Genomic DNA, 9,729 nt, shown 5'->3' on the forward strand with positions numbered 1-9,729 from the left:
GAACGGAGGTCTGCTGCTCCTAGCAGGCCTTAGCCCCTGTATTCACAGTTAATGATGGAATAAATGTAAATACAAGAATGGAGGTCTGCTGCTCCTAGCAGGCCCTCACCCCTGTATTCACAGCTAATGACAGAATAAATGTAAATGCAAGAACGGAGGTCTGCTGCTCCTAGCAGGCCTTAGCCCCTGTATTCACAGTTAATGATGGAATAAATGTAAATACAAGAATGGAGGTCTGCTGCTCCTAGCAGGCCCTCACCCCTGTATTCACAGCTAATGACAGAATAAATGTAAATGCAAGAATGGAGGTCTGCTGCTCCTAGCAGGCCTTAGCCCCTGTATTCACAGTTAATGATGGAATAAATATAAAAACAAGAATGGAGGTCTGCTGCTCCTAGCAGGCCTTCGCCCCTGTATTCACAGTTAAGGATAGAATAAATATAAAAACAAGAATGGAGGTCTGCCGCTCCTAGCAGGCCCTCACCTGAGCATTCACAGCTAATGATAGAATAAATGTAAATACAAGAATGGAGGTCTGCCGCTCCTTCCAGGCCTTCACCTGAGCATTCACGGCTAATGATAGAATAAATGTAAATACAAGAATGGAGGTCTGCCGCTCCTAGCAGGCCCTCACCTGAGCATTCACAGCTAATGATAGAATAAATGTAAATACAAGAGTGGAGGTCTGCTGCTCCTAGCAGGCCTTGGCCCCTGTATTCACAGCTAATGACAGAATAAATGTAAATGCAAGAACGGAGGTCTGCTGCTCCTAGCAGGCCTTAGCCCCTGTATTCACAGTTAATGATGGAATAAATATAAAAACAAGAATGGAGGTCTGCTGTTCCTAGCAGGCCTTCGCCCCTGTATTCACAGCTAATGATAGAACAAATGTAAATACAAGAATGGAGGTCTGCCGCTCCTAGCAGGCCTTCACCTGAGCATTCACGGTTAATGATAGAATAAATGTAAATACAAGAATGGAGGTCTGCTGCACCTTCCAGGCCTTCACCTGAGCATTCACAGTTAATGATAGAATAAATGTAAATACAAGAATGGAGGTCTGCCGCTCCTTCCAGGCCTTCACCTGAGCATTCACGGTTAATGATAGAATAAATGTAAATACAAGAATGGAGGTCTGCCGCTCCTTCCAGGCCTTCACCTGAGCATTCACGGTTAATGATAGAATAAATGTAAATACAAGAATGGAGGTCTGCCGCTCCTTCCAGGCCTTCACCTGAGCATTCACAGCTAATGATAGAATAAATGTAAATACAAGAGTGGAGGTCTGGGGCTCCTAGCAGGACTTAGTCCCTGTATTCACAGCTAATGATGGAATAAATATAAATACATGAATGGAGGTCTGCAGCTCCTAGCAGGCCTTCACCCCTGTATTCACAGCTAATGACAGAATAAATGTAAATGCAAGAACGGAGGTCTGCTGCTCCTAGCAGGCCTTAGCCCCTGTATTCACAGTTAATGATGGAATAAATATAAAAACAAGAATGGAGGTCTGCTGCTCCTAGCAGGCCTTCGCCCCTGTATTCACAGCCAATGATAGAATAAATGCAAATACAAGAATGGAGGTCTGCTGCTCCTAGCAGGCCTTCGCCCCTGCATTCACACCTAATGATTGAATACATGCACAAACAAGAATGGAGGTCTGCTGCTCCTAGCAGGCCTTCGCCCCTGCATTCACAGCCAATGATAGAATAAATGTAAATGCAAGAATGGAGGTCTGCTGCTCCTAGCAGGCCTTCGCCCCTGTATTCACAGCTGATGACAGAATAAATATAAAAACAAGAATGGAGGTCTGCTGCTCCTAGCAGGCCTTCACCCCTGTATTCACAGCTGATGACAGAATAAATATAAAAACAAGAATGGAGGTCTGCTGCTCCTAGCAGGCCTTCACCCCTGTATTCACAGCTGATGACAGAATAAATATAAAAACAAGAATGGAGGCCTGCTGCTCCTAGCAGGCCCACGCCCCTGTATTCACAGCCAATGATAGAATAAATGCAAATACAAGAATGGAGGTCTGCTGCTCCTAGCAGGCCTTCGCCCCTGTATTCACAGCTAATGATAGAATAAATGCAAATACAAGAATGGAGGTCTGCTGCTCGTAGCAGGCCCACGCCCCTGTATTCACAGCTAAAGATAGAATAAATATAAAAACAAGAATGGAGGTCTGCTGCTCCTAGCAGGCCTTCGCCCCTGCATTCACAGCCAATGATAGAATAAATGTAAATGCAAGAATGGAGGTCTGCTGCTCCTAGCAGGCCTTCGCCCCTGTATTCACAGCCAATGATGGAATAAATATAAAAACAAGAATGGAGGTCTGCTGCTCCTAGCAGGCCTTCGCCCCTGTATTCACAGCTAATGATAGAATAAATATAAAAACAAGAATGGAGGTCTGCTGCTCCTAGCAGGCCTTCGCCCCTGCATTCACACCTAATGATTGAATACATGCACAAACAAGAATGGAGGTCTGCTGCTCCTAGCAGGCCTTCGCCCCTGCATTCACAGCCAATGATAGAATAAATGTAAATGCAAGAATGGAGGTCTGCTGCTCCTAGCAGGCCTTCGCCCCTGCATTCACACCTAATGATTGAATACATGCACAAACAAGAATGGAGGTCTGCTGCTCCTAGCAGGCCTTCGACCCTGTATTCACAGCTGATGACAGAATAAATATAATAACAAGAATGGAGGTCTGCTGCTCCTAGCAGGCCTTCACCCCTGTATTCACAGCTGATGACAGAATAAATATAAAAACAAGAATGGAGGTCTGCTGCTCCTAGCAGGCCTTCACCCCTGTATTCACAGCTGATGACAGAATAAATATAAAAACAAGAATGGAGGTCTGCTGCTCCTAGCAGGCCTTCGCCCCTGTATTCACAGCCAATGATAGAATAAATGTAAATGCAAGAATGGAGGTCTGCTGCTCCTAGCAGGCCCACGCCCCTGTATTCACAGCCAATGATAGAATAAATGCAAATACAAGAATGGAGGTCTGCTGCTCCTAGCAGGCCTTCGCCCCTGTATTCACAGCCAATGATAGAATAAATGCAAATACAAGAATGGAGGTCTGCTGCTCGTAGCAGGCCCACGCCCCTGTATTCACAGCTAAAGATAGAATATATGCAAATACAAGAATGGAGGTCTGCTGCTCCTAGCAGGCCTTCGCCCCTGTATTCACAGCCAATGATAGAATAAATGCAAATACAAGAATGGAGGTCTGCTGCTCGTAGCAGGCCCACGCCCCTGTATTCACAGCTAAAGATAGAATATATGCAAATACAAGAATGGAGGTCTGCTGCTCCTAGCAGGCCTTCACCCCTGTATTCACAGCTAATGATAGAATAAATGTAATTACAAGAATGGAGGTCTGCTGCCCCTAGCAGGCCTTCGCCCCTGTATTCACAGCCAATGATAGAATAAATGCAAATACAAGAATGGAGGTCTGCTGCTCCTAGCAGGCCTTTACCTGAGCATTCACAGCTAATGATAGAATAAATGTAATTACAAGAATGGAGGTCTGCTGCTCCTAGCAGGCCTTTGCCACTGTATTCTAAGCTAATGAAAGAATACATGTAAATACAAGAATGGAGGTCTGCTGCTCCTAGCAGGCCTTCGCCCCTGTAGTCACAGCTAATGACAGAATAAATGCAAATACAAGAATGGAGGTCTGCTGCTCCTTGCAGTCTTTCGTCCCTGTATTCGCAGCTAATGATGGGGTTGCAAATTGCGACCTTCATAATTAATATTCATAAGACAGGTAATTGTTCTACCTCTTGTGATTGTACATTTAGCAATGCAACCATTTTGTGCATATGTTGCATTCCAAATTGAATTACCATTCGCAAACCGGTTGGTGTGCAAAGTGCACATTCCTGGTGTGTGAATGGGAACAGAATATCATATTCCACGTCCCTTCATCCAGTACTTGCTGCCTGCTCCTGACAAAAATATCTGTTTTGTAGCTATATCTTAATGCAGAGCTGGGCTATAGACTGGTCAGGTGTGTGAAGATCCGCTCACTGCTGCTTACCCAGACGGTAAAGAACGATGGTTACGAGGGTGCTCACGGCTGTCATCACTCCCAGGGTTATAGCTTGTCTCTTCAAGCAACGGAGCTCTGAGTCAACTGCAAATAAAATAATACATGAGTATTTATTACTAGGGATATTTGCACTTTAATACTTGATGTACAACCTCCAGCCCGAGTTAGTGTCTTTGAGTGGGTGTCAGGAGTAACCAGTGACTCCTAATGTCTGATTGGTCCAGTAAGTGTGTGTGCCATGCCCAGTCAATGATGGTCAGTGTCTACCAGGACAAGGCACTGATTCTGAGCATTTGCAACAACTGTTCAGCGAATCTTAGTTTGTGCTACGGTAACTAGTGTCCCCCATCTGTGCCTCCAGTCTGTGCCAACATTGACCAATGACTTTCAGCGTCTGCCAAGACCACCACAGATTGCTGGTGTATCCCAAAGTTTATTACTATCTATAAGTGTATGCTGACCTAGACAGCAAATCTTTGAGTGCAACAGGTCTAGTTATCAACTTTCATTGTGGAAAACTGACCAGTGCCTCTCAGAGCATTTGCAGTCTGGCCGGTGACTCTCTGAGCCAAACCCAGGCCCTGATCCTCTGCGTGTACCCAGCATATCCAGCTTCAGAGTCTCAACGAGTACTATGGTCTTTGATTTGAGTATGCCAAGAAGGGACACTGACTAACAGCGTGTGACAACGCTAGCAGGTCAGTACCAGAGTATCCATGACTAGTCAGTCAATATCAGTGAGCATCATTCATGGCCAGTGACTCCCAGTGTGCACCAAGACTAGTCAGTGAGGGCCATATTTAGTTTGTTGGCTCTCAGTGTGTTCCAAGATGAGACACAGACTAGCAGTTAGACAACACTGTCAGTCAGTCAGTCAGTCAGAATATCTTTATTCGTCTTATTTAAAAGCCATACAAAGAGGAGAAAAAGATAAAAACATTTCATACAAGGTTTTTTCTTAAAAACGGTAAATACAGACAGACAATTTAAAAAGTATTTACAGACAATTAAAAGTATTACATTAAAAAATGAGTATAAATAATAAAACATTTGCTTTAAGGCGAATCTAGGCAGGCAGCTTTCACCCTCGAAGTGGCTACCAGAAAGTTAGCTATACAAAAAGTGATGTAGGGATTGGGCAGTAATTGTAAAAAGAGCAGGGCAGGTCTCACTTGAGTGAAGCCTGCCTCTTTAAGAATAGGCAACAAGTATTTTTTTCTTGGCTTTAGATACAGCCCGCAAAACATGACAAAATGCATTGTATCTTGTACAGAGAACTGGTTGCAGCTACAGGGCAGGGCTAATTCCGGCTTCTGCCAACTTTTAAAAGAACCTAAATAAAAATGTAACAAATTAAATCTGAACTTAGTTAAGAGAAACCTATGGAAGGGAATTGTCACAAAACCAAGATAAGGTGCTAGTGAAAATGAGTTAACAAGAAGGCAATGTTCCCTCACTGATGGTTTTGCCAGTTCACATTCTTCACGGCACGCTTCCCTCCTTCCCATGAAGGACTTTTTTACAAAATCAATATCATGTACCTTGATGTTCTCGGGGGAGGAAAAAAGCTCCGGACGTCCCAGGTCTGAGAATGCCCTAGCCAGATAGGCCAGCCAGGGAATCTTATTAGATTTGTCCAGGGACAGAACATCAGACATGATCTTATGGTTTAATGGGAGTTCTTCATTCATCCACGTTTTTAACCAAAAGATCAGAGGGGCCATGCTCAGCATGTCAGACAAAAAGTTTAGGCCCACTTCTTTGTGAATGGAGTAGGTTGGGGTCGACTGTGGTACAGAAAGCAGGGTTCTAATGAATCTATTCTCTGCTCTCTGGATTGGTTCCAAGTTTACATAACCCCACAATGCAGAACCATATAGTGCAATGGCCACAGGTTTACTCTTATAGTTTTTTAACAGAGCTTCCATAGGCCTAGCCCCTAGCCTACCAGCAAAACCCAAGAGTGCTGATGAAGATCTAATGACAGCCAACCTCTTGGCTCTTACCTGCGGGCCCCAGGTCCCTTTCTGATCAAACAGAACGCCTAAATAGGGAAATGTAGATACCCTTGAAACCGTGTCCCCCCTACATGTGAATGTTTTGCTTCTCTTCTTACAACACTCACGGCCCACCACCATTGTATGTGACTTGGTTACGTTTACCTTGAGATCCAATCGCTCCATAAACGAACCAAAGGCATTCAAGAGGCGCTGGAGGCCGACACCCGTGCGAGTGATCAGTACGGCGTCATCCGCGTACAGGAGCGCCGGGATTTTAACGGCTCCTACATGCGGGACGTCGGCTTCCTGCTCCCCTAGGTGCGTGCCCAAGCCGTTGATATAGATGGTGAAGAGTAAGGGGGCTAATATGCAGCGTTGCCATACCCCCTTTAATGATTTAAAGAGGGGGTACACCTACCCTCATTCGTTACACGTACGGCTGCAAAGAGCTCTTGGTGCAGAGTGGCCATAAAAGTAACCAATGCCTCGTCAATACCCATCTCCAACAAAATGGCCCACAACTTTGTCCTATTGACCAGATCAAAAACCGAGGAGAGATCCATGAAAGCTAGGAACGCGGACCCCTCCTTGGCCACAGTATATTTGGAGATGAGCAAGTGTAAGTTGGCGCACTGTTCAATGGTCCCTTTTCTTTCCCTAAAACCATATTGGATCTCAGACAACCCACCACAGCTCTCAACATTTTCCCTTAACCTAGATAAAAGGACTCTACCTAAGATTTTTACAGATGAATCCAGGAGGGATATAGGCCTATAACAGCCGGGGTCATTCCGCTGGCCTTTTTTAAAAATAGGGACGATGATAGAGGTATCCCATGAGGCAGGTGCTGGATTGCCATTGACTGCATTGAACACGTTTGCCAAAACCTCTGCCCACAATTTTGGTGAATACATGAAAAAGTCAGCGGGGACTCCATCGGGACCGGGTGCCTTGTGCTTTGTGGTAGCCAAGATAGCTTTTTCCACTTCTTGATGGTTGAAAAAGATGGGGCGGGCGGCTAAGGTTACTGACGGGACACTTTTAATTACTTCGTCAGTATCCCCGTATACATTTTTAAAATGAGACAACCATTTTTCGTCAGGGATAACACAGTCCATGGATTCATTATTATCATCTGAGAAAAAGGGCTGTTTAATAATCTCCCAAAATTTCCCACTATCCTTCAGGACTGCTACTGAGAGAAGGTTATCCCATGCTTCATGTTTAATGGTTTCCTTTCGTTTTTTTACGGCTAGCTTGTAAGTTTTCCTTAGTCTGGTGATCTCATCTTTTTCCCTGGGGGTATTTTTAAGGGCTGCCAGCAGTAATCTATGGGCTTTAGAACATGCTGAGTCAAACCAGCACTTATTTCCTGGGGTTCCTTTTTTTGGCTTAACTAAGAGATCCTGTGACACCTGCCCACATATTGCCTCAAATGCCTCTACAATTTCTTTGCCCTGGGCACGAGGATTTTTACAAATCTCAACCAGGTCCTTAATCTTTAGGAAATTTTCTGCATAGAATTCTCCCGGGACCACCTTTGCCCATTTCACACGCCTGCCTTGATCAGAAGTCCTCAGGGGGTGAGCGGGTCTTGCTAACATTGGGGGTAACCCCATGTGGGCTCCCCAAGCCACTTCAAGTACTACCGGGTTATGAGCGCTAAAATGTGTTTGTACCGTACGATAGGCAATAACCCGGTTTAAAATACCTTGGGTTACAAAGATATAATCTATTATTGTACCTTGGAGGACACCAGTAAAAGTTGGCAATCTAGGGCCACCATCTGGTTCGTGCAAATCAAAGTTGGCAAGAAAATCTTCTAACTCCTCTCCCTCTGTGGTATGTTCGAAGTGGGGTCCCTCTGGTCCTTCGTCCCCATCATCACTACTTCTCCTACAGACTAGGTTACATGGGTGAATGTTAAAATCGCCTAATAAAATATACTCTAAATCATACTTGGTATTCTGGCTGGCTAATTTTAAAATACTATCTAGGTTAGCAATGTTACATCCTCTATGGTCGCTGTTCCCAGAACTATAAAAGTTTATATATATTGTCCTGCTAGTATTATTAGTCACTCTTTCTACCATTAAGATGTTATGGGAATCAGTGCTAATCTGCCTCTAAGTTCCCTTCAGATCTATGGAAAACAGAATTACAAGGCCTCCCTTAGCTCTCCACATACGACTGGGGACAGCTGCTTTAGTAAAACTGGTAAACCCATCCCACCAAAGATTGGCGGATGTGTCCCAGGTTTCCTGGAGGGCAATAATATGGTGGCCTAAAACAAAGCTTGACCATGCCTTATCCTGTCGTTTGGCATTTAGCCCTGCTATGTTCCAGCTTATCATCTTGCAAGAATCTGTGGGTGTCTTAGGCTCTGAGTACCGCGCCAATGCCCCTTCAGCTGCTCGTGGCAGTTGGGTCCCTTCATTGGATCCCACTTTCGAAAGGCTCTGCAGGTTATCACTGGCAAGGCTCTGATTCGCACAGTGCTCAAGCAAGATTAAATTTAAAGTGGGGAGATGTTCATGTTTTGATGTGACTTGGTCTTCTTGCCCTATCTGGGAGATGAACTCACTGGGATCTAAGCCATTAATAAGTTGAGTGCTCTGATCTAGTTGCTGATCTAAGGCATCTTTTACCAAATTAGTATCCTCCTCCTCCATATGTCAATCGCAGTCATTTATATTGGATAAGACTCCAAACCTATTTCCCGTTCCAAATACCCAGTCAAAAGGGGTGGCCGCCTGACCCCATCCGCTTGCTGTCGTGTTCCACATGGGTCGTGGGGTATTTGGGCGCATCGAGAGCTGTTCATTTCCCGTCTGGGCTATAAACCCATTTCCCTGACCTCTGTGATTATATCCCGGGGTGCTTGGTCCCCACCTGTTTATAATGGGCCAATTTAACCTAGGTGTTCTGGCAGTTAGCCCAGTTGGATAGTTACATTGCCCTGTCCCAAGACTTATCATAGGATGGAAACGGTCGTTGTTATATCTGGTTCGAGTATCCCCTCCCCAGTTAGTGACTCTTGTATTCCTTCTAGGTCTAGGGATCTTAGAGGAGGTCGCGATCTGATTCTCACTATAAAAGAATTTCAGAGTAAGGGGGATTATGGAACCACTTCTTCGTTGAGGTGGAAGATGTTGGCCAGGACATTTGGGAGTACCTCTGTGTTAGCAAAGTTTAATACTACGCAGTCCCCCTTAAACTTCTTTGGCTTGTTCCCAATCCATGATACCCTCCTTGTCATTACAATTTCCCCTGCTAGCTGGTCAGTCCCCTGATATGCCATTTGCATATTATTAGTGAGCGAATGTAAAGCTTTATCTTTTAGTCCTTGAGTAGATTCTATTTGGCCATGTGATAAAGTAGGGACGTTGGCCAATACCAGAACTACTGGTGAAGCTTCCATGATGAATTGTGATGAATCATCCCCTAGATGTAGTGGTGCTGGCACAACAGGTGGTAAAGTGGGGGACTCTCTTACTGCTTCCTGGCTAGGCGCAGGTGGTGGTAGCTGCCCTGGCGGGATAGATTGTAGTTGGCCTTCCGTAGGGCCTATGTCCGCACCAGTCTCCTCCTCAGCTATAGCTACTGGTTTAATGACATGAGTAACTAGATTCCCCAATTCGTCAGCCAACTTACTTTGCGACCCACCCA

The 9,729-nt window shown here is 45.0% G+C and overlaps 1 protein-coding gene across 1 annotated transcript in view; it reads right to left on the reverse strand.

Annotated features, from left to right (window-relative positions):
- The window catches only part of LOC147700481 (uncharacterized), a 91,150-nt gene extending 82,418 nt beyond the window's left edge, over positions 1 to 8,732 (reverse strand). Inside the window, exons 1-2 of the mRNA XM_086928424.1 lie at positions 8,249 to 8,732; positions 4,049 to 4,144 (exon numbers count right to left, since the gene is read on the reverse strand). Of these exons, the coding sequence (XP_086784550.1) occupies positions 4,049 to 4,144; positions 8,249 to 8,732 (580 nt within the window). The remainder of the gene's footprint in view (positions 1 to 4,048; positions 4,145 to 8,248) is intronic.
- Between the last annotated feature and the right edge of the window lie 997 nt (positions 8,733 to 9,729).

The sequence above is a fragment of the Lissotriton vulgaris genome, chromosome 7 (genome assembly GCF_964263255.1).
Source record: "Lissotriton vulgaris chromosome 7, aLisVul1.2, whole genome shotgun sequence".
Lineage (NCBI taxonomy): Eukaryota > Metazoa > Chordata > Amphibia > Caudata > Salamandridae > Lissotriton > Lissotriton vulgaris.